Source organism: Crotalus tigris, unplaced genomic scaffold, assembly GCF_016545835.1.
Source record: "Crotalus tigris isolate CLP2741 ecotype Arizona unplaced genomic scaffold, ASM1654583v1 scf7180000024349.2157984, whole genome shotgun sequence".
NCBI classification, from domain to species: Eukaryota; Metazoa; Chordata; class Lepidosauria; order Squamata; family Viperidae; genus Crotalus; species Crotalus tigris.
In genome coordinates, this window is record NW_024100518.1 from 99284 (window position 1) to 125938 (window position 26655).

The 26655-nt window shown below is 35.8% G+C and overlaps 1 protein-coding gene across 1 annotated transcript in view; it reads left to right on the plus strand.

The window, feature by feature from the left end:
* The window catches only part of LOC120300699 (kinesin-like protein KIF26B), a gene marked incomplete at its 5' end in the record, with an annotated part of 121150 nt that overhangs the window by 9515 nt on the left and 84980 nt on the right, over positions 1-26655 (plus strand). The window contains 3 exons of the mRNA XM_039327024.1: positions 24438-24644; positions 25530-25623; positions 26179-26441. Coding sequence (XP_039182958.1) covers positions 24438-24644; positions 25530-25623; positions 26179-26441 — 564 coding nt within the window. The remainder of the gene's footprint in view (positions 1-24437; positions 24645-25529; positions 25624-26178; positions 26442-26655) is intronic.

A 26655-nucleotide genomic window follows, 5' to 3' on the forward strand; every position in this document is an offset into this window, starting at 1 on the left:
GTTATGAGAAACTTGCTTGTGTACAAAATTGCTGCCACAGAGCATATAACCATGACAAAAGCTGATTTATCAGAAACCAAACCAGTTCTGAAAAAGGTTCTCTGACATGCCAGTGGACCTGCATGAGACCCAAAACAAGGTTGCGGATAAAGATGATGCTAGAGATTATTGTTTTGCTTTACAGATACAGTTTCCATTTTAATTTTTAATCAAAATAATCCTTTCAAAAAATCATTTGGGCCTGATGGGCAAAAAAGGAGATTTATTTCAGCCCGCCTGTGTTCTCTGTGTTAGAGAATTGTCAAATAAGCATGAGATGCCATTCTTTTATTTAATGGCAATCTGCCCAAGTATCCTCTACCTTGTAGAAAAATGAAAATTTCTGAGAAGTTTTGAGACTGTGACTTTTCCTCCTGATCTCTTGGAATGGTGCAAGGAGGCAACCTGGTGACATAGTAATGTGCCCAGAAGGGAATTTTAAAAGTAGGAATGGAACAGGAGGTAAACTGCAAACATATCTAACCATCGCACATATATATCCCACCTCATACAAGGCTAACTGTATTATCTCATTAATGCTGCATTTAGAAATTAGCTGGTATTAGGCAGGCCATGCCCCACTGGGTCATCATTTCAGAGATATTTCCTTTCTTGGCAGAGAAACAGAATGGCCAAAGGTGGAAAAAAAAAGGTGTGCGATCAGAGGTTACTTCTGATTTCCTTGCCATCTTTCCCATTGAGTTTCCTTGTGGGAATCTGGCAGGGAACATCAGAAATCCTTCCTTCCTTCCTTCCAGACAGACAGACAGACAGACATTTATTTTTGTTTTATCACAAACATCTCAAATATGTGGGAGGAGAACAGATAGTTGTTCTATCCTTATTTCTCTGCCAGGGTAAATGAAAGATACCAATTAAAATATAGTGAGATGTAATTCACCTGTGTAAGAAGCTTTGTTTTCCAGCTGTATACCTGAGTGATTTGGGCACATATTCATAAGATACTTTAAATTTACATTCTGAATTTTTTGTCCTTCTCCAAACCCGTTGCCATGCATGCACATAATTTAAACATTGGATTTTGCCTCTAAATTACTCTGGAGCATGCTGAGCTATGTCCTGGCACAAGATCTGACAGCGGCACGAGGGATGTGTGTGCTGTCTGGCCACACAGAAGGTGGAGGCATGCACACTGATTGATAACAGCATGTGCAGATGTGATAAACATAAAGAGGCCCAGGCTCCTATTTGGGAAAGTTGAACAGCAGCATAAACGAGGAAAGGGAACTCCCTCAGAGACTTGTACAGTGGGAATCATGAATCTTTTCAGATTGCTAGAAAGATTTGTCATGAGGCCAATTCTGTGGCATGAGGCGGTACAGAAATTGAACTTCACTGAAATCTTTTCTAGGTTATCATAGCATATTAATAATGCAGTAGTAATAATAGAAGTACAAATTAAAAATAACTAGATAGAGAAGATGAACAACAGGTTTGAGACTTTGGAGATAGCTTTAATTCAATCAGATAGGACAGTTAATATAGGGAGAAATTCAGGATTTCCTTGTTAATTATTTGGTATTTAATAAACAACATGGTATCTACCTAGTAGATTGTTATAGATGTGGGATTAGGCTTATATTATATTGGGCAAATATACTTACAAATTTTGCATAGACAATTAGTTTTACCATTTTCTTTGTAATTTACTTTAAGTATGGTGTCAACATTTCCAACCCCCAACCAGTGAAGGATTCATTTTGCTGAAGGATAAAAAGATACTAAAGTTGCCTTTATTAGGTTCAGTAGTTTATATATTGTGTGGAATAATGCTTCATCATTAATGGATTGTAAGGGGAAGTAAATGTTTTTGCCAATATTTTATCCCATAACAAGACTTTCTAGGATCTTCCTAAGATCAGTTTTGAAAATCAACAATAATGTCTTATTTTTATTGTATTTAATCAATCCTGCCTGTTATCCAACAAAGGAAAGCTACATGTGTGCATATATAAAGACATAAAATATGTTAATATATATATATGTAATCATTTTGTGTTATCTGTATGAAGGGAGTTGCATTTGTTGAAAGAACAGTGGATCTGTCCATTATCTTTCATGGATTCCATCCTTCCACTCCATTTGCACTAAGCATTGAATTCTGCAGTTGGGAAATCTGAATACTTAATCTTCCATGTAAGCTAAAAGCAGGCACATTTTGACTCACATCACAGATTGGGACATGAGATTCCATGTGGAAAATTCATGAACAATTGTTGTTGTCTTATTAGATAAATTGCATGTTTTAAATATATGTGAATCCAATAGTTTTAGTAATTTAGGAGGGGGACCTCTAGATTTATCTATTTAGAAGCAGCAAAATGTTTTGGATCAGTCCTAGATATAGCTGGTAGGATAGCATTTTCTTTACCACTGCCTCCCATCCTCTTTTGTCTAATTATCTAAGGCAAAGATTTGACCCCTATTTGTAAACTGCCGTGTATTCCTGCAGTGGTACCTATATATACTAGCAATATATCTGTCCATCTTTTAAGTAGACAAGACACAATTAGTTTTATATAGTGGCAATGGGAAGAGACTTTATTACAGTGATGATGGGTACACTATTGGAAGATCTGAAGGATCAGGTTAGGAACAGATCATTGTGAAAAAAATCTATTTATGTGGTCTCTAAGATCAGGGTAGCAAAGAGAAGCTACTCTGAAAAGCTGAGAAATCAGTTCTCAGTTAATGAACCAACAACTGTGTGGAGAAGCCTGAAGCACATCATTGATTATAGCAGACCTCCTCCCTTACTGAAGAGAATTGTCAACTGTCAGATGGCCTGAATGTGTTCTACTTAGGTTTGAGACAAGATCACTGTCATTTACCTCTACTTTCCCCGTCTCGATACACCAAAAGTAGCCAGATTTCCTACACCTATCTCTATCCCTCCAGGGCCATCCACCTCTGGCGATTTTAGAAAAAGATGTATGAGGTCTATTTTATAGACAAAAGATCAAAAAAGCACCAGACTGAGTAACTCCTTGTTTGAAAGCCTGTCCTGAATAACTGCCCCCCCCATCTTCACCCAAATCTTTAATAAATCATTGGAGATGTGTTGTATCTCTTCTTGCTTCAAACACCCTACCATCATCCTGGTTCCTAAGAAATCCTCTGTCAAGGAGCTGAATGACTACTGTTTGGTTGCGCTGACATCTGTAATTATGAAGATCTTTGAGAGGTTAGTGCTGTCCACCTGAAAGTCATTATGGATCCACTGTTTGACTCCTTGCAGTTTGCCTACTGAGCAAATAGATTGGCAGATGATGCTGTCAATATGGCACTGCGTTACACCTTGCAACATCTTGAATCCTTGGGGACCTATGCACAGGTCCTTTTTGTAGACTTCAGTTCAGCATTCAATACCATCATTCCAGAAATTAAACTCTAAACTGATTCAGCTCACTGTGCCTGTCCATACTTGTAGGAGGATCATTAGCTTTTTGGCAGATAGAAAGCAACAGGTGAAGTTAGGGAAAATTACATCTAGTATCCAGGCACCCCCTAAGGGCTGTGTGCTCTTCTCTCTCTATACCAATGACTGCATCTCCAAGGATTCCTCTGTTAAAGTGCTGAAGTTTGCAGATGATACAATCATTGGCCTCATTTGAGACAGTGATGGGTTTGCGTATAGATGAGAGGGAGAACAGCTGGTTCTGTAGTGAAGAATCTGGAACTGAACATGCTTAAAACTGTGGAGATGAAAGTGGATTTTAGGAGGAGCCCTCCTACTCTACCACCTCTCACTATGCCCAACAGTACAATATCAGCAGTAGTAATCCTTTAAGTTTTTGGGTTCTATAATCTCCCAGGACTTGAAATGGACACCTAACATTAAAACCATCATTAAAAGACACAACAAAGAATGTTCTTCCTGCATCAATTCAGGAAGTTCAGACTGCCCCAGGAGCTATTGATACAGTTTTACAGAGGAATTATTGAGTCTGTCATTTGTACTTCTATAACTGTCTAGTTTGGTAAGCAACCAAACAGAAGAGGTACAGATTCCAGACAAGACTGCAGAAAGAACAATTGCAACCAACCTGCCTTCCGTAGAAGACCTGTATATTACACAAGTTAGAAGGAGGGCTGAGAAAATACCTACAAACCCCATATATCCTGGACATAAACTGTTTCGACTCTGTCCCTCAGGATGGTGCTATAGGGCATTGCATGCCAAAACAAGTAGACACAGAGACAGTTTTTTTCTTCATGCCATCACCTTGTTCTCGCAGTGCTGTCTAATATCTGTGTATACTTACCCATGTAGTATATCTATAGTATTATTTATCCTTATTATTATCTTCTTTATTCCTCCCTTTTATTGAGATGATGATGATGATGATGATGATGATAATGATAATGCTTCTTGTGTACACAGAGCTTTTGCTCAGGAGACAAATTCTTTATATTCTATTCTGCTCTGCTCTGCTCCATTCTATTCTGTCAACATTGACTTGATAGCACATAATCAAAATCAAATTGATGGAAATAGATTGCATTTTTACAATTGGAGCTGGTTTAAAAGAACAATATGTACCAAGGGAGGAATAATCAAATTTTTTTCCTCCTTTTTTTTTTGTCACTGTAGTTGCAAATTTAAAATCAGCCAAATCCTTGTCACTTAGCATTAAGTTGCTGACAAGAGGACAGTTCACTGCATCCTTTTAATGTTTTAGTAACTTTGTAATCTGCCTAGAGATCTTTGATTTTTTTTAATGAATTAGAAATGAATGAGAGAATATTGCTTCAAATAAGTCTTTGTTCTTGTAGCAATAGAGTGCTATTAAAAATGGAAAGAAATTAATTTAATTTGAATGAATCTACTATTGAATTAGTAGAGATTCTTAGAAATTTTCTCCTCAAATTCATATACCGTATTTTCCGGCGTATTAGACGACTTGGCATATAAGACGATCCCCGACTTCAGAGCTGATTTGCATGCTTAGAAAGTCGTCTTATATGCCAGAAACTACTGTAATTTCCAGCATATAAGACAACTTGGCGTATAAGACGACCCCCGACTTCGGAGCCGATTTGCATGCTTTAGAAAGTTGTCTTATATGCTGGAAAATATGGTAATTGTCAATGGAACAGTTTAACATGACTATAAGACTATGGTAATTAACATGTTGTGGAAATTTTAAATTACCACAAAGTTTTCCTTTGCCTTTGAGAAGATATACAGGTGCATCATTCAGAATTGTGTTAAAATCACAAGTCGTGATACAATTCAAGTTTAAAGGAATGAATTGCAGTCATAGCAATATCTCCGTGTGTGTGTGTGTGTGTGTGTGTGTGTGGTGTTTTCTTAGAAGGAATAATTGGCTACATTCACACTTTGCACTGAGCTATGATATGTGGTCTGCTAACCGTGGTTTATGGCTTAAATCTGGACCTTGACCAGTGAATTATGATTAAGATATTTCCACATTTCAGTGTATAAAACCAGAAATTCTGTTCAATATAAAACTATGTATGTTCATCAAGTCCTCAATGGGTTGTATTCCTTTGCGTATATATATTTGTTTTTACAGTTTTTGTTACAGTTTTAGCATTCGTTAACTGATACAGTTTCTGACTTAGGCAGAGGAGCTAATTAACCAATGGGGGTTAAATAAGAATAAGAGGAGGTCAGGATATAAACAACCTTGAATAAATCAGTTAAAACAAAACAAGCACTCCTTAAAAACAATAAATAAATACTAGCATTAAATCAGGAAAATTATTTTTAAAAAATAAGAAATAATATGATGTGCTATCTAAAAGAATTGTAGTCCTAAAATAGATTGTTATTTTGTAGTGCTTTTTTCTTGTTGTTCATTTCTTTATCTTCTTTCAAGTTTAGTTTTTGATCAGAGTGATATTATAGATACTAACTGCTTAATTATGTTATCTGAAATTCAGGGAAAACATTTGATGGATGCTGCTGTTGGTAGTGCATTTTTGTATGTCTTAGATTATATATGGAAAATGCAAATTCAAATGAGAAACTTAAGTTTTTCTCAAAATTTGTACCTCTAGTATAAAAGACAGTTTTTTTAGAATGATAGGCATACTTGATTTTCCCCTTTGTCCTGTCCTGAGTTTGGAATGTTGAAAAAGATGCTCACAGAATCAAAGAGATGCCATACAAATTATTTTACTCTGAAGTATCCATAAGTCTAAATGTACTTTTTGTTAATAATTCCCATTAAAACAATTTCTTCTAAGGGAAAGGAAAAGGTTTCCCCTTTTCACTCATGTCCAACTCTAGGGAGTGATGCTTATCTCCATTTCCTAACTGAGGGAACCAGCGTTGTCTGAAGACATTTCCATGGTCATATGGCCACCATGACTATGCACCGAGGCTGTTACACTGTTACTCTCCCACCAAAGTGGTATCTATTTATCTATTCACATTCGCATGCTTTCGAAATGCTAGGTGTGCAGGAGCTGAGGCAAGTAACAGAAGCTCACTCCCTCATGTGGCACTCTGGTCTCGAATCCAGGCTGTCAGCTTTCCAGCTGACAAGATCAGCGTCTTTAAGTGCCGAGCCATCACACTCCATCTTATAAATATATACAGTTGTCAATCAAGTATCATGTATCTGTTCAGAAAGATTCTGTAAACATAACTGCAAATGGTTTCCATTTTCCTTGGGATCTGGGTCCCAGCTTGCTTGTGCTTGTTTTTCTTCAGCAGCAAATTGGCTCCCCTGTTGGCATCTCTAACTGTACAAATATGCCACAAGTGTGAAAAATGATCATAAGTCACTTTTTCAGCACTGTTGTAACTTTGAACAGTCACTAAACAAATGGTTGTAAGTCGCGAACTACCTGTATATAAATTTACCAAATAAATAAATAAAATGCTGGAGAGAAAGTTTCTAATTATTTATACTAAATAACTATTATAATGGTATTTACAAAATTAAAAGTTAAGTGGTAGAAAATTTAATTAAAGTTAACAGCAGCTTCTTTAACTTTTCAACCAGTTATTTCATTCTTTTGGCTGATAATAAATACATTGAAATCTAGCTGTACTTACCATAGTAGAACAGAATGTTGATACCTTGTACATTTCTGATAGCTGTGTTAACATTGATGTCACACCGTGCCATCTTACCCCTCCGCTGTGCCATGAGAGAAAGGTGTGGCAGCCCTTGATGTTATTCTCTTAATTTCCCCACACAAAATGATTGGTGCAAAATTCCCAATAGTAATTTGCACATATCAGCAAAAGTACATAAAGAATGTACTTTCATAAGTAATGTAGGTAATTTTCAATTACATACATGTACCATGTTGCAGGAATTTCAGAAATAATTTTGCTGAATTACTCTTTTGTCAGATTTTTCCCAGATTTACAAACAACAGCACTTTTCACATCTTATTCAGGACTTTCCTTTAATAGTATATGTTTTTTTTTTTTCATGTGCAGCAGACTCGTATCTTTTTTTCACTTTACCTTCTCTTGGTTTCTTTTCAGCATGTCTACTGGGTTTTCTTTCACCAATGTTTTTCTTTTTACCTTATATGTTAAACAATATTTGGAATACATTTCCCAACAAAGTTTCCATATCTGTTAACTAAAATGAATTTCATTCATTTTGTTTGTAATTCTAACATATTTTATTTGTAATTATAAGATAAATGGATGATCCATCTATTTCTTAAACAAATTCTTATGTTGAATGATAGATTGTCTTTGAAATAATAATAAAAGCAATATTGTATATGCTGCTGCTTATAAACTGGTCCCTTATGATATATTACACTTCCCAGCCTTGTATCAACATAATGTTCAACAAGGTATTCATTCAGAGTAGAAGAGGTAAAATATATCTACTTGAAAAAATCAATATTGTCTTTATTAATCCAATGATTGGTAATAAAAGATATAACCCTTCCTTTGTCCAATACTATGCTAAGTAGAAAAAGAGTAGTAGCAATATAAGTTTAATGTCGGCATTTTAGGATTTGAAGAATCACGTTTCATAATACTGAACTGAACACAAATTGAATTAAGGAATTATGCTGTGGTAAGATATTTAAGTGAGTGATTACTAGGCACCCCTACGACATTTTTGGATGAAATTTTAAAATCCATTTAAATTCAAAGTTTAATTTAAGTTACCTTAAGGTTCACTTAACTTCTGATGAACAATCCTTATGTCACGGTAACTATGTATCTAAAAGTTAACTATACATTTTTATGTCAGTGATTAAAAGTGAAATCCTACAGAAATCTCCCTATTTTAGATTTTATTGCTTACAGCTACATAGAGAGTGAAAAAGAAGCAGAAACAAGTTGAGATATATCCTCATAGTTTCTTTAATTTCATAGTTTCACAATCATGCTATCATATTTTTTTTGTAGTTCTTTGGAAAGAAAGAGAAAAAAAATATGTCCAACTGATTGACCCAGTCTTTTTGGATCATGTGCTATTAGCAACTATATTTGAACTCAGTAGGCTGGGGAAAAGGATTACTTCTTTCTGTTGGCCTTCTGTGAACAGAGTTCCTGTTTTTCATTATCCTTCATTTATTGCATACTTCTAGAAAGACTGAGTTGATTAATGGTCAATTCCAGAAGATGGAAATAGGGAATTCATATTTGATCCTTGAAAATTATATCTGGAAGGCCTACAAGGCTGTGATTCTTCCTCCTGTTAAACATTCACAAGAAATAAATTCAGAATTGTACATAATGCTACATGTGAATACCAGTAAATTGAAGCTCAGTTAAAATAAAACAGAAGTCCAAGTACTATTAATGAATAGTTCATCTCCCAAGTTAACTAAGGATTGCATTCATCACAAACCCTAATTTTGTATCCCTTAGGTCTTAGGAGGATGAATATATTAAAGTCTCATAGATCTTAGGTGGTGTTACCAGCATATTCTGTCATAGTTGAGAAATTGGAAGGAACAAGAACTGTTGTTAAGGGTATCCTGGATTAATAGGTTGTCTTAAGGTCATTTACACTGTACAGCAATTACTATATATAATATATGCAGCCTCATGGTCATTATTATGGAACATATTCTTTTTCCTTTTGAATCTCTCAATATACAAGCTGCATATTACTGTCTGCATAAGGGCAGATAATACTGACTTTCCTTATAGCCAGTATGCCTGCGAAACCCTATGTTTTCCAGGCACCTCTTAGGTGGAATTTAATGTGACTTAAGTCTCTATATATTATTGAGTGGATATTTCAGTGAAAATTTAACAGGCAAATTCTTTGTACTTTGTTGAAAGAAAGAATTTGACTGTGCAGTCCATTTTTTTGGCATGGAACCCTCTCCTTTAATGTGTGCTGATGTGTGCTCTCTTGTGCTCTCAGACACATACATTCCTATCCTACATCATTAAAATACACTACGGTTAATCTAATCCATAACAGTCAGTATGATTAGATTAGCAGTTTAAATTAGCAGCAGATTTCATAAAGTTCCATTAATAAAATAGAAAAGTACACAAATAAAATGAAATAGAGTTTTGTATTTTTTTAAAAAAAACTTACAGCAGTGTAATTAACTGGATACATTTACTTGTCAGCTTGGGGCAAAACTCATGTTATGCTAGAAACATTCAGTAAACAGTTTGTCTTTATATTTCTCTCTTTTAAAAAAATCATATTAAAAGGTCTGTGCTTTCAGATGGAAATGATTACTCTTTCTTTGTTGTCCTTGAAGACTTGATTCACATTGACAGTGTTTTTACTATTTCATAGTTAACAAATGCCAGAGTGTTGCTCTAAAGGGCTTATATTTCAAGCTGAATACACATACAAACATACATACCGAGCACATACACTGTTTGAATTCAAGCTGGTGATAGGGGTAGGACCACAGTACCAACTACCCAAACCTTTAACAGTTTGTTGCATTTCTTTTTGCTCTGAATAAGCTAGAATTATGGCGCTTTATGAATGCTAGAAAATCAAATCATATTATTCCAAATGTCAAATATCAAATATTATGAGGACAAAAAAAGACCCTCTTGTAAACTGAATGTATTAAATTGTCTAACAGTTATAAGGAAAAATGCATCATGGTTCTCTACTGAATAGATTAGCTTGGTTGTTACTTGTATAATTTGCCCTCCAAAAATGCTGAGGTAACTGACCATTGTAAATTATACAATAATTTGTAATGCATTTTTTGCTATTGTCCTAGATAGAGGCAAGAGAACATGCATCATAAAAAAAAAACGAGACAGAAAATTAGATACTAGAAGAGTTGGGAAGTACAGTAAAGCTCTGCCACCTATAATAATAATAATAATAATAATAATAATAATAATAATAATAATAATAATAATAAGTAGTAGTAGTAGTAGTAGTAGTAGGCAGGTTGTTCCACTGATTAATTGTTCTAACTGTCAGGAAGTTTCTCCTTAGTTCTAGGTTGCTTCTCTCCTTGATTAGTTTCCATCCGTTGCTTCTTGTCCTGCCTTCAGGCGCTTTGGTGAATAGCTTGACTCCCTCGTCTTTGTGGCAGCCCCTGAAATATTGGAATGATAGCATGGCCTTATAATTTATCACATGTAATTCCTACCTACAGAAAATTATATCAGAAAAGCTTTCCAATCATGATGCTTTTGAAAAAGGATATACCTTAGAAATGAAATGAAGATGAGTTATTCTTGGTGAGTTATATGGAAAGCTATAGGTTCTAGGAAGATGTAAAGTTGTTGTATGTTCAGTTAATGCTGGAATCTGAGCTACTTCTGAGTCTGATTATTTTCATTATCAACATTATCAATATATATTATTAATCATTACCCTGTTTCCTTTCTGCCACCAATTGAATATAAAACACAAAAAGTGTAAACTTTTTTTCATTCTGTTTAAATCATTTAAATAATCCTTATTTTTTAGCTCAGAGATATATTAATGATGAACATTCAGAGGGGACCATGAATATAGGATATAGAATGTAATTCTAAAATTATGAATGACATGCTTTCACGATGCAAATTCTGCTCCTTTTGTACATGTATCATGATATTCCACACATATATGAAAGGGGCAAAGCTTGTGTTATGCCTTTGCAATGTTGTTTCATCGTTTTGATAAAATTCTTGGGCTCTACAATTTAAGTACAGCATACGTAATTTTTCTCCCTGTGATATAGAAGAGAATGATCACACTGTCAGATTTTCCCTCTCCAACTAGGTTTCTTATCTGGGGCCAAGTTTATATTGTGTGCCATTCCATTGCCAGTCTCTCTCCCCCCCCCCCAACATATAGAACCTCTGCCCTTTTTTTGACATAATTTTTCAAAATGCAAATGCTTCTCTAGCACAGTATCATCTGAATTTTTTAATTTAAATTGAAATGTGACATGGTTGATTTTCCTATCTCTACCTCGGCATGCAAGAGTTATCAGCAGTGTTTTTTCCAAAAAAATAATGAAAATTGCCAGGGACAGGGAGGACCCATGGACGTATGTTTGAAATTTTGCTATTAGTGTTCATCCTCATTCCATTATTTGTTGGTTTCACTGATAGTCATTGGAAGATTTGCTTTTGGAATTGAGATGCAGATTTGGACTCCAGATTAAGTCAGAATCTCAAAACCATCAGCGATGAATTGATCTGTATTCTGAATTTGAGTCTGAACCATATCTTGTTGCTGCATAATATTACTATTCACTCAACAGGTATACTGTATGTCCTGCCAATATTAAGGGTTGCAAATGTCAGAGGTGCAGGTGATTGGTGTTGCTAGCCAGACCTTATGGATGTTTTACTTCAACAATCTGAAAGGAGCAGCTTGCTGTCTTTGCTCAGAAAGCTGGCTTATATTAAACAATGGAATGATGTATCTGACTGAGAAATCCTGTTGTTTAAGTACACTTTGTACAATAGGATCACTTCTAATTGCATGGGCTAGTGGGAAAAGACCATGTTGATCATGCAACCCATGAAATATTTTATGTTGAGGTTGTAGTAACCATTGAAAAAAATCCTGAAATTGAAATTTAGATCAGCTGCTCTGAGGTTTCATGTATCAGATATAAATTAAAAAAGAAATCTAAATCCCAGATGAACTACTAGGAAAGATTCCAAGTTTTTTTATATATATAATGGGAAATTGCTTTTACATAAATCACACTTTTTCCCCTTGGCTAGGTTTGTCTGATCAGTTGCAATTACCCATAAATCTCAGAAGATGGTTTGCCTGTGGATATGCATTATTTAAGAGGATTATTAAGTACATTTGCCTTACCGTACATGCCAATGAATGATGCTAAAAACTTTTGTAAAATTGGAATTATACACCAGAACATTTCTGGAATATTACAGTAGCTTATATAGGAAATGATTTATAGTTTAGTATTACTATATTATGAAAGAGATAAGCATTTTTAAAATTGTTATCAGATGGCTATTTTCTTTATCTTAGGAGTTTCTCCTACCCTCCTTGTACTTATGTATTAACAATGTGGCTACTGAATGGAGACGTAACTTATAAACATCTTTTATCATGCCATGCCTAGTACAGAGCAGATCAGCTATGCTTAATCAGAGAGAGAGAGAGAGAGAGAGAATGGGAGAGAGAGAGAGAGAGAGAGAGAGAGAGAGAGAGAGAGAGAGAGAGAGAGAGAATGGGAGAGAGCGAGAAACTGTGTTGCTTTTTGTCATGCTGCAGTTGCTATTTCCATCCTACCTATTTTGCCCTTTTTTTCCCCCAGGGGAGTGGTCCGCTAGCTAAATTTAATTCAAATATTATCTGCAGAACTATTTAGAATTAAACCTGATTTTTTTCATCATATTCATCATATTTTTAAATCTGACTTATTTTTTCATCATATCCATCATATTTTTTACTTTGGTTTCATACTTTCCAGCCGTAAGCCTGAGGGGTTTTTTCCCCTTGAGTAAAAGACAATCGGCTAATCTTGATGTGATATTAGCCAATAAGAAATAATTAGATGGACAAGAAAGGATAGCAGAAACATTGGGCAAAGTAACCATATAATGGTCTAATTTTGGGGTCCAACTCTGAACTTGGTTGTTTGCTTGCAGACATTTCATTACCCAACTAGGTAACTTTATCAATGTTTGTGGGGTTTGCTCCTTGTATATGTACAATAGCTTTCTCTGCCAGTGTTGATGGGGATGTGGTTTTCTCCTTGGTAATTCCTTGATTAGGGTATTGTTTTCTGCTTGATTTTTATAACCTATTACAACTATATGGCATTACCTTAGCATACAAACCAAATAAAGCACCCCAAAACATTCTAAGTAAACCAAAAGATCAAATCTCAAGAAGAAAAATCAGGAGTTATCTGCCACCCACAATCTAAGAAATGTAACAGCCACTATGTAGGACGGCAGGCAGAAGACTAGCAGAGCACATCCATGATCACCAACTAGCAGTCAGAAGATGTGATGCAAATTGACCACACGTGGACATACTCAGCTGTAGTTGCAATTAAGAAATGGTAAGCATACTAGACCAAGTAAAATCCAAAAGCATGGCAATTCAGATAAATCATCCATCAATAGACCTATAAGATAAATCACTTATATATACAATAAAAAAGCTAAGAAGGAAACAGACTAGAACCAGGCTTTTCAACCTTTTCACCTGTTGTACCCACTTTTAGGATATGGCAATATCTGAGTACCACCAATCGTCTAGCAAAGTGTCAAAAACTTGATGACCCCCCCCCAAAAGGAAAAGAGTGATAAAAGTACAGGTAGTCCTCGACTTACAATAGTTCGCTTAGTGACTGTTCGAAGTTACAATGGCACTGAAAAAAGTGCCCCCCAAGGCACAGCCAAGCAAGACACCTGCCTTCCCACCCGGTGGCGCTCTTCCTCATGTCCAGGGTTTTCATTGTTGTGAGCATTTCTGTTGAGGATTGGCAGCAGGGGTGGGGTGGGGGGGGGGTTGGCTTTTATTCCCTCCGTCTGCTGGGTGGTTGCAGCAGGTTTTGGTCACTTCACATGACCCTGGGACCGTCATAAATATGAATCAGTTGCCAAGCATCTGAATGTAAATCACAAGACCCTGGAGATGCTGCAACATTCCAGCTGATTGGCGCTCCTTCTCGGCTCAGGAGAAGCGCCAGGATCAGCGCCGAGCTCCAGCTGGAGTCTGGCACTGATCCTGGTGCTTCTGCTGAACCCTGACAGCCCTGCAACTCCAGCCATCTCTCGCTCAAGCTTGTCCAGTGCTGCCACCAGTTCAGCTCATTCCCCTCCCCTGCTACCACTTTTCTAGGATGGTCGCGTACCACTAGCCAGGTGCCAATGTACCACTGGCCAGATTCTGTTTGAAAATTAGCAAGAAGAACAGAAAATTGTGGATTCCCTTTCACTAACTCTTCTCAGGCAGAGGATAGATATCCATTTATTGGGGATGCTTTTATTTTGATTATTGCACCGAGCAGGGATCTAGACTGTATGGGCGATATAATCCTTTCCAACCAAAGGATTCTCTAAGTAGATTAAAGGAAGACTCAATTGAAAACAGAATTACTGAAAAGCTAAGTATGCAGGATACTGAAATTTCAGAACGTTACAAGACTCTTGTTTCATACCATTTGTTAGAAATAGGATTGCATACATACTTTAAAAATGGATGCATATGGAATGGGAAAAGCGGCGCTCAACCACTATGAATAAAGAAGGTCAAAATGGAGAAATAATTTGTGAACAGAAAATTCAGCCATCTGGTTCAAAATCGTTAAACCCAAATGTGGTCTAGAGCCTTTTCACAGCATACTTCACAATCTCTTTCTACAACAGAACTACAAACAAATTCCCCACCACCCTCACCACCCCAGCACATTTATATGTTGGGGATTAAAATGTTCCATGCTGTCTTAAACTTTTTTTTTTTCTTTAGTTTCTGTTGAGACTTAACAGCCAGTTTGTGGTTCAAAAAAAGAATTGGCTTCTGTCCTCTTGCTTGCTCTTAAAAAGCGTTTAATGTAGGTTTCCAAGGTACAGGAGGACCTTTTAGTTGTATGCCTGGGCATTAAAACAAAAAGAAAGTTTGCTATTTCTTTGGCTTACAATTGTTTGCTCAATTGACTTGTTAAGCTGTGAATTTGAATTACCAGTATAAATGAAGTTTGCAAACTGATTCAGTTCATGCTGCTAGGCTACATAGAGTTACAAAAGGCAATTATTTTAAAGCACACCTGGAAATCAAAATAAACTGCCCAAGTTTTTTTAAAAAAAGCAGTTGAAAAACAAAGTGCCATGATGGCTAACTTCTTTTTAACAAAGCTTTGCTAATTGCCATCACGTGCACGCTCCATCCAATCTTATTTTGTATTTCAGTCCTGAAGAAAAGCTAATTATGAAAGACACGAGAACTCATTTGCAGGATTCCACAAAGTTAGATTTAAAGACTTTGTGAATAGCAGCTGCAGGGCATCAATCTGGATTCATGATAAATGCTTCTGACATTTTCCACAGCCAGAATTAATATGGAAGGCCTTTGTATTTATTCTCATATGTCAGGGTCTGCATTATTGATCAGGTACTATTCATTAAAGGTTGCTACATGCTAGGAAAAAAAACCATACAGACCCTGAGATACATTCTGTAGACTGAATTTAGAAGGTTTTCATTCATTCAGCATTAAAGTTGCATAACAAAAACTTGAAGCTGTGTTACCAGATCTTATCAAATATTTATCAAAATATTTTCAAAACAGTATTTGTTGTCAGTTCCTATCAATTTTTTTAAAAAAAAAAAAACCCAATAAATTTGCTGGAGTTAGAAATAATGTATGCAATAAATGCCAATAGGCTATGGCTATGCTCTAAATACTGAAATTGCCCATTTCATTCATAATAAAAATGTAACATAATAATTTCTTTTGTCTCGTTTGCCAGACAGCTACATGAATGCGCCTATGAAGTGTCCAGGGGTTGAGCTTAATTCAAATAAGATTTTATCTTTTTATATTATCAGAATGGTAGTAAACAATACTGGAGGTATCTTGAGAGATTGAATATATTGTTTAGTTTCATCAGAGCACTGGACTGCTTCAGTATTAGTATTAAAAATCAATAGGATAGGATAGGATAGGATAGGATAGGATAGGATAAGATAAGATAGGCTATGAAGGGACGTTGGAGGTTTTCTAGTCCAACCCCCTGCTCAAGCAGGACAACCTACACCATCTGAAACAGGTGATTGTCTCTTCTTAAAAATTTCCAGTGATGAGTGCCCACAATTTTGGGGGGTAAGCTGTTCCACTGGTTGATTGTCCTCACTATCAGGAAGTTTCTCCTTAATTCCAGGTTGCTTCTCTCCTTAATCAATTTCCAACCATTCTTTCTCATCCTTCCCTCTGATGCTCTGGTGAACAACCTGACCCCCTCTGCCTTGTGGCAGCCCCTCAGATACTGGAACACTGCTAATCATGTCTCCCCTATTTCGTCTTTTCTTTAGACTAGCCAAACCCAAGTTCTGCAGCCGTTCTCCTTATGTTTTAGCCTCTAGGCCAGGGGTGTCAAACTGCCGGCCCATGGGCTGGACGCATCATGTGGAAGCCACGCCCACCCCATTGCCGGCAATGGCAAAACCGGCCCGATACATTGTACGACGTCATGTGACGTCGCGAGTTTGACATGCCCGCTCTAGACCTTTGATCATCTTAGCTGCTCTTTTCTGATTTTTTTCCAAACTCTTAACATCTTTTTTGTGATATGGTGACCAAAATTGGCTGCAGTATTCCAGGTGTGGTCTTACTAGGGTTTTGTAAAGCGGTACTAGTAGTTTGCATGATCTTGATTCCATGCCTCTGTTTATACAACCCAGGATTTTATTAGCTTTTGTATACAAATATTTTATAGAATATTTGTATTTCACTATAGCCTCATTTAAGAATATTGTTGGAATCATACAACAGAATTACCTTGCTGTACTTAAATTTTCTTCTCTTTAATCTGATAATCCTACATTCCTGAAATTAAAAGGATGAAATTGAAACCTGTAAAGAGAAGATCCTGTTGGCCTAATAGTTATTCTGTTAAATGTTTTTTTAGAATAAAACCTAGCTATTGTGTTTACTAATTGCAGCATTTATAAAATGATTGTTATTGAAAATGTTGTAATATTATTGTATTTACAGATAAAATCAAAGGTTCTATAAAGTTTTAAATTGTGCTGTTGCTCCTTGGGAGACACAAATGAGTGCCTGATAAAATTAGAAGCTTGTAGTGTAAACCAAAAATCACTAGATAGTAATGTTTTGTTTTGCAGGTTGCAGATCCTAAGGCCTCTTAAATGCTACAGAAGAACATAGATGAGAATTTATCCCAGTTCACACAAGATGCCAGCTAAGAGTGGCATTTTGCACCATCACTGGCATCATTTTAGACACAAAGCATCCGAAAGGAAAGCAGATTGTGGCAAAGGAAGATTAGAGCAGATTCAAAAGCTGTGGGACCAAACGTGAGACCAGCAGAATCATCTTTTCAAGAAAGGCTTTCTAGGCAGAAAGAATATTTAATTTTATGCCCTCAACTCACAACGGTGCTATAGAGCTTGAGTAGCTGTGGAACCATTTAGTTCCATAAAGTTTGGCAGTGTTGTTAAAGCTTCTTGGAGCTCTCTGGCAAATCATAGTGGCACCTGAAGTCTATGGAGCTGAATTAGATTACACAGTTCTCTCATTCCATGGACTTCCAGAGTAATTTTCTAATAGTTTCCCTTAATTATATTCTATTCAGTACACGTCTCTGGAGCTAACAATTTTTAAAAGACAACACTGAGCATTTCACTATAGTGGCAATAAATGATAGATGTCTAATGATCTCTTTACAAGGGGCTCTAGCTAAGTCTGTAAAGGAAAATCAACAATTTAAAGGTTATTTTTATTATTTTTAATTAAGCTGTTTTAATTAAGAAAGTTCAGGAAAAACAGATATTTTGGGGAAACAGTGGTAATCTCACCTGTATTGAAAACAGTTTCTACTATGGGTGTATGATAAATGGTAATGGGGTTCTACTTAAACAAGATCTAGGAAGCCCAAAGTTCAAAGAAGAGACCGGTTAATTTATATAATGCTTTTAAGTTAAAAAATGATGGGTTGCTGCTGGTGATGATATCCTATATTTAAACTTTCATGATTTATTGCAACAGGTTCCAGTTTTGAGTTTGGAGTGCTCCAGCAAATAGATTTTTAAATAGCAGTTTATAAAAAGATCTCCATCCAGTCTCTGCAAAATCACAACTGTATGTAACCTAGGATAGATAATTTACTAGTTTTAATATAGGGCATCTCTTACAATCTATATTAGCTCACTGTTTCCCTTCATTGATGATGGTTATTATTTTACTTTAAGGACAGCAGAGGACTGTAAGTGATGCCATTCAGATTTACCAATAAAAGTTAGGCATTGTGGGAGTAGCTTATGATTTTGGTGCTGGAACACCAAAGCTAATGAAACCCTATAAGATTAGTCTTCAACTCTTGGGAGATCTGTGATCATGAAAATCCTTTCTTGCACCTTTTTTTTTATACCACAGAGCTCTATGATGTTTATGAGGTAAATGCTCTCAAGGAAAAAAAACATTGTAAAAAAATATGTGACTATGTCTAAAATGTGAGTAGAACTGGATTATTCTGATCTTTTGAGTTCATGCCAGAAGATAGCTACACAAACATGATGCTAATTAAACTATGGTTGTGCTTTTAACCCTTGTATATCTCCTAGAGTTACTTTTGGAAGATGGGCAGCCTTACCAAATGAATTAAATACATTAATAAATTGTTGAAATAAAATGAATTAGAAAAATCTCTATATTAAATACACACATTGTACATTTGTTGCATATTGTACAACAATATTCTGTGTTACAGGAGAGACTTAGTAGGATTAACTTGATATTTACTAAATTTAAAAAAGGAGCTTATGTGTCTTTTTTTTTTTGTGATTTTGATACCTATCCATGTTTCCTGTACAGAGAGTTAGATAACTGACTGTGAAAACCTAAGGAAGATTAATGGCTGTCTTTCTTATTTCTGGTGCACTGCTGTAAACAAAAAAAATCAGTGGGTGTTGGATCTACTGTTCTATTCCACTCATACTTTTGGAAAGTGAAATAGATTGTTTTTGTCTGCTCTTCTTCCCTCTCCAAGCAAAAACACTACCTGTTTTATGGCAGCAGGAAAGCTGTCAAAGTCTAAAAAAAAAATGGTGGGAGTTTGTAAGGGACCATAAAAAAAGGAAGGAAAAAGTTAAAAAAGGTGTCATCCCAGTTCAGTCAGTAGAAAAGATTCCCTGAATCCTTTTGATTTAGACTTGCTGGTAGGCTTTTGGAATTCAGTGTTCCTAGTTAATTATATGATCATTAACCTTCTAGGTACTGTAGATCAGGCAGGAAATATGGCCAAATGAGCTAATTCTACTTTATTGTAAAGTTACATTAACAGAATCTTGCAAATACGAAAGCAGAATTTTCCTGCCATCTCCTTTACAGTCTAAGAAACTAGGGAAGGTTCCTTCTGAGCCTCTTGACCCACCTAATTTCATTCCAATATCCAGCTTTAGGTTATGCTGTCTCTTATCTGATCATTCTCTAGGCCAGGGGATAGGCAACCTTGGCTCTTTTATGACTCGTGGACTTCAACTCCCAGAATTCCTGAGCCAGCTCAGGAATTCTGGGAGTTGAAGTCCACGAGTCATAAAAGAGCCAAGGTTGCCTACCCCTGCTCTAGGCAGTGTTTTTTGGCCTGTCTTTCCCACATATCATTACATTTAGTTTCAATCAATTTAAATGGCTGTATATCTCACAAATGTGACTCTAGGCAGCTAACCAAATTTAAAAACTTTATTGTACTCCCAGTCATATAAGAAATAAACTAGCATACTATGGCATCTGAGAAAATCAACAACTAATCACTGGGTTCCTTTAACTATCTGACTTATATGCCTGGGGGAGGGAACAGGTCTTAACAGCTTTCTGAAAGGCCAAGACAGTCAGGAGTAACATAACTATGGGTCATATGGTATTTCAGAGGGCAGGCATTGTGAGAGAAAAGACATACTTTCTAGTCCCACAAGATGGCATTTTCTAATCAGTGGGCCTGGAGCATGCCCCTCCTGCCAGATCTGATGGGAGAAAGATGATTCCTCATGTAACCCAGCCCCATGTCATGAAGGGCATAATAAGAACCAGAACCTTCAATTGTACCTGGAATATTTTCAAGGAGATGTAAAAAAAAAAAAAAAATCAGCAGCAATTGTTTCTGCTTTTGTATAAAAGAAAAGCAAAATTGAAACAACAGCCTGTCAACACATCTTGTGTCTGTATTTATTTAATAGTCATTGCCCTGGGCCAAGAAGCTGCTCACTTTGAAGCCACTCATGAAATTTTCATTCAGTTGACCTAATGAAGACATGTTGAATTAAAAAAAAGGATTTATATCAGATTCAATTCTTGCAACACTAAAATACCCTAGATAATGGCAAGAATTAAAACACTGCGCAGTTCATTTTTCTCACTATCCCAGATGTGCTGGTTTAAATCTGGATAACTGCCAATCTTAACTGTGAACTCACTTGATTGAATAATTTCAGAGTCATGATAAAAGAAATACAATTCCTTTTTTTTGTTTCTTATTTGCTGCTGCTAGACAAAAACTTCTCTTGTGAGAAAATTGCCATAAGTCACAAGATAATACAAATTTTATTATACTGTTCAGTTCTGCGACTGCTTACAGTAAGAAATGATATGATTCCTTCCATTATTTCAAGCAGTGGCAATGAAGAATTACAAAGCCTACTCTTGATTAACCTCAGATAAGTCTGTTCCTGTAGTCAGCAATTGCCATTATGTTGATGGAGTGCTAATATAACTTGATAGTTCTGCTCTGCCTCTGTCTCCATGGACAGTGCCACTCTAACCAAACCCATGGCTGTAAAAAACATGTCCAATAAAAGGTGCCAGAATGACTGATGGGATTAGTGACTCATAAAAAATACCCTGCCCAAAGAGAAAGTTCCAGCTTTATGTGTTACACAAAGAGCTAAATAATTCAAACATGAAACCTTACAGTTTGGGGTTAGATAGAGCTGCTTATACTACTGATAAAGGTCTTTGAGTAACCCATCACATCTCTTCATTATTAATTAGTGGTGAAAGAAAATTTCTTTCAATTCCAACTTTGATAAATATTTCTCCTGAAACAGTTATTCTTCAGGATTCATGCATTTTTAAATCCTGTACTGCAGTTATTTGAAAAAAAAAAAGACAAATCTGTATTACGAAAATTTTACACAAAGTGCACAAAATCTGAACGGATTTCTGTATAGATTTTTTTCATTTTTGTGCAAGCAGGGTGAAACAAAGATGGTAAAAATGGGACATGCAGAAAAACCAAACTTAATACATACAGTTCTTTCTAATTAAAGACATGCATTTCTCCTTCCTAAGATCTTTTTTCTGAAAAAAAGCCCACCATTAAAAGTGCCTTTGGCAACCAGCCAACACATTTATTATTTCATGAGTTTTCATGGATCATGTAAAGTCCAAGGTCCTCTGAAATAGTTTCATATGTATTTGCAGCTATTTGATAGGGGAAAAGGAAAAAAGCAAAGGGGGGGGGGCTTGACAATAAGTATAATGATAATAAATTGGTTTCTATACTGAGACAATAACCAGAAGATAAAAAAAAGAAAAACCATTAGGGAACTTCTGACAGAACTTCAGTGTCAAAGACTCTAGAAATAAATTGAAGAAGCATATTCTGCTTTGTCACAAATATCAGGAGTAAAAAAAAAGGTTGAAAACAGTGGTTTCGAACAAAATATCAGTTATGGGAAATTAAAACTACATTATATATTCTCCAATATTTATAGCTATTGCAGTAGGACAGAGATTATTTTAATAATGCAGCCTACTTAGTTTGTCTACTTAGCTTCTTAAGACTTGCTAGGAAGAAGATATGTATAAAATTGCATCTTTGATTATAATAATATTCATCTGTTCAGTGTGATTTTTACTCTTTTTATTTGTGGCACTTGGTAATTGCAGCCAATTAAGAATAACATTATAAATGAAATAACATCATTCTTTGCTAATCATTAAATTTGATCACAGATTTAGCTAGTTTGGTTTGGTGATTAAGGCATTAGGCTGGAAACCAGGAGACAGTGAATTCTAGTCTATTCTAGTAGGAATAAAGCCAGCTAGATGACCATGGACCAGTCACTTTCTCTCAACCCTAGGAAAGAGGAAATGGTAAATCTCTTCTGAAAAACCTTGCCAAAAAAGCTGTAGGGACTTATGCAGGCAGTCTTTTAAGAATCAGACAAGATTGAACAAAAGTAAAAAATTAAATGAGAGTAACAGAAAATAAAGACTGTTTCTGAGACACAAAAGTGACCCTATCCAATCTAAAATGTCTAAATAAGTAGGTATTGTTGGGTAAATGGGTAGGTATTTTTTTAAAAGAAATGATTGAAAAGTTCTCTCGGTCAACAGTCCCCAACCTTTCTGGAACCAGGGACCAATTTCAGAAGAAAAAAATGTCTTTCACTGACTGGATGGGGGAGAGGAGATGGTTTCGCCTGCAACCTAGATCTCATGCATGCATAGGTAAAACTTTGCTCACATGCCCGCTGTTTGCCTGGCCCGGTTCCTAACAGGCCACAGACCAATACTCTAAATAGAATGTTTTTTTCCCAATTTGTTTAAAATATTGACAGAACAACAGAATCTAGCAGTTGATTAATATTATTTCAGTTAAAATAATTTTTTTGTCTGAAAATGATCTAAACAAGGTACGGGTATGGGATCTTTTTTGAAGTATATTAATAGCACTGTCATTTCTACTTGAGTTTTATGTTATGTTAAATATGGTTATCTAAAGCAGAGGTCCCCAATCTTTTGAGCATCAGGGACCAGTTCTGTGGATAGAGGTTTTTCTGCGGACCGGAGGGGGTGTGGTTTCATGTACTGCCTGCATCCCGTATATGGGGCTTTGCCTGTTTGTGTGGCCCCATTTCTGGCATGCCATGGCCTGGTGTTGGTCCACAGACCGGGGATTGGGGACCCTTGATCTAAAGTATATAGTTGAAGGTTTGGGATTACAATGATTCCTCCTTATTCAGTCTCCTATTTTCATAGGCCAGGAAAAAAATATTGCTAATCCAAATGTATTTCTAATTACTACTAATAAAAATATATTGGGGAATTAATTATCGCGAAACCTATTAGACCCTGAACATAGGATTTTTACAATATACTTTTAACTTTAAATTCAGAGTAGAGTCTTTCAGTTTAACATCTTTTTGTTCTTGTGTCTGAATTGTTTAAGAAATACTGACTGTATTCACATGGAGCAGTAGTAACAGCATTTAAGGTTATATTCACAGGATGAAATAGAAACCAGCATGAAGTTTATGTATTCCCTTCCTCCCTTTCTCTGTCTTGTTTCCTTTTCTCAGTAACTGGCAAGAGGAATACACACGGCTTTAGCCCCCCTGTATCATATTCCTGCCATGTTATTTAAGAATTATGGTTTCAAATAAATACCAATCAGTTGCTAAACAAACAATATAGAATTTGAAACTTTTTTTAAAAAGCCAGTCGCCTTTATTTTAAAACACCATTCTAGATTTGATGAAAATGAAAAAATAAAGTGCTAAGGTAAAATTAGCATATTTTGTCTTGTGGCTGTCTGGGAGAAGATGAAGGTGTTAACTGCTGGATCCCATCCTTGTCCAAGTGCACTTTCAGGTGTGAGGCCCTTATTATAAATGATAATTATTGACATCTATGAACTATGCCATCCAGTTTTATACTAAATAATTTTGAGAGCAAAAGGAAAGTCTAAAAAAAAAAAGAGAAGTGGGAAATGACATGGTTTAATTTTCCAAACTAAATAGTGTGAAATTATTAGGGCAATTACTGTCTCACATTCTGAAGATAGATTTCTTCTATAAAGTCTTACATGATCTGTTATTTTAGCGTTATAGCCTTTTTACATAAATTGTGCAGTAATGTAAATCATATGTGTATGTATACACACACACACACATACTCACATTATTGAAAACGTCTGTTCCAATTCTAGCTATTATTGTTCTTGCTTTGTTAATTTCATGTTAATTTAGAAGTATAGCAGCACTGACATTAACTCTTTTTTAGTTTGGCCAATGGAAAGTAGTGTGCCTACACACACGTACACGACAAAGAAGGTGATAGTCTTAAAGTGGAACCTTATCTCACTTGCTTAAATGGTTCAGTTCATTAATTCTGATATGCCAAATTTATATAGAAAGCAGGATATTGAATTGGAATTACCAGAATATTCATTTTAAATATCCACAAGTTTGTCATTATTTTTATAGCATTTAATGAAATATGTTGTTGTTATTATGTTTTTGCTAACAGGTGAAGGTCATGTTGCGCATTTGTTCTACGCTGGCCAGGGACTCTTCAGAATCCAGTTCCTTCTTAAAGGTTGATCCCCGCAAGAAACAAATTACTTTATATGACCCATTGTCTTCTGGAAGCCAGAATGCTTTCCAAAAAAGGAGCACCCAAGTGCCACCCAAGATGTTTGTATTTGATGCAGTTTTCCCTCAAGATGCTTCCCAGGTACGCAGCAACTCTAACAAAGCCTGAAGCATCATTCCATCAAAATTTTCAGGGTTGATTATTTAGAAGTAGTGAATCAATGATGATACAATTTTGTTCTGAAATACACACTGAAACGTGAACTGCAATCAGTTCAAAATGTGTAACCTGTTTTATTCCAAAATAAACGCAAATATATAAATATATATATCAGTGTAAGATGAAAATGGGATAGAATTGACAAATGGTGACAGTAGTTAGCAAATACTTTTGCATTAGCTTGTAAATTCGCTTCTCTTTCATTTCTTCTTGAATCTTCTCATGTACAAGTGCCAATATTTCATTCCATTATCATCAGCACCGCAGAAATTTCATAAAAGTCCTTCTGCCCTTCAGCAACTCTTTCTTTTATTGCCTGCCATACTCAAACTGCATTTTATCTTTAGGTTTCTGCAAATAATTGCGTTCTACTGTTACGATGATTTCTTACTCCTTCTCCAAGTAGCTTTAAGTGGGCATCTAGTTTGCCTCTTCTCCTCTTTTAATGTTACATAATCCTATTAGCTAAATTAGACCAAGTAGTAGGGACTGGTCAGTTACAAAGAGTATCATGAATGAGAGGAGATTTGATCCCATATTTCTGTGCTTTTAGTTCGGTATTCTAGACATTGCACCATACTTTCTCTGATGGATGAGTGGAGTAGTGAATAGTGGAATGCCACTATTAAGATCACAGGTGTCCTTATTCTTGAGGAATTAAAGCAACTCAAGCAACCACTATCTCACAATTGATTTATTAGCCTCCATGAACAAGGTATTGTGATCTTATCCAGTGGCTCTCCACTTGCTCCATGAAGAGAAATATTTGCATTCAGTAAATAAAAAATTACTTCTCCTTTTTGACAGGCTGAAGTATGTGCAGGAACTGTAGCTGAAGTGATCCAGTCTGTGGTGAATGGTGCAGATGGGTGTGTATTTTGTTTTGGACATGCCAAACTCGGTTAGTATATTTTTTTATTCAGATAATCTTACACTGTATCATATGTATTTCTCATGATATACTAATCGATTTCTTACCTATTGATGTGTTTTCCTTCTAATGCCCTGAAATAGGAAATACATGTGTGTATATTTGCCTTTAGTATAGCTTTAGAGTAGAAGGTTGGTCATACTGCTTGGAAGGATTCTGAATATAGAGGAAATGGGTAATGTCATGTTTAGAATAAAAGAAGTAGTTATGCTTACATTCCCTGAATTACTAGCATGTTTGGACACTAATGCTTAGAAACATTTTGAGAAATTGTTCCTTGATTCAAGGTCATGTTTACAGTTGACTTGATGCTGTTGATAAACTGTTATCCATGAAAAGGAATCACATTTTACAATTTTAGTTGTGTTTTATTTCATATAGTTATACAGTGGAGGTCTGGACTATAGAAATAAGCTTGATTAAAGATTTAATTATCACTGTGAAGTTTTGATTTTTCTTTACATTTTCTTATGTATGAAAATGTATTTGGTGTTATTTTAATCTTTTCTCTTGTATTCCCAACAGGAAAATCATATACCATGATTGGAAAAGACGATTCCATGCAAAACCTTGGCATAATCCCTTGCGCCATCTCCTGGCTTTTCAAGCTGATTCATGAAAGAAAAGAGAAAACAGGAGCACGTTTCTCAGTCCGAATCTCTGCAGTAGAAGTGTGGGGAAAAGAAGAACATCTGAGAGATTTGCTGTCAGAGGTGGCAACAGGTAGCTTACAAGATGGTCAGTCACCAGGTGTCTACCTTAGTGAGGACCCCATTTGTGGCATGCAGGTGAATATAAAACTCTTTTGTGTCACAATTTAACTCATGGTGCCCTGTTTTATAAGGTTGGTTTTGAATCATTAGGCTTACAAGGAACTTTATGACCTGCAGCTGCAGATTATCTGCTCTCCTAGCCTAAACATTTATGCCTTTGGTATAACTTGATGTGCAGCAGCAACCTCTCTTTTCTGTAAAATGTTAAAGGATTCAGATTATACTAAAT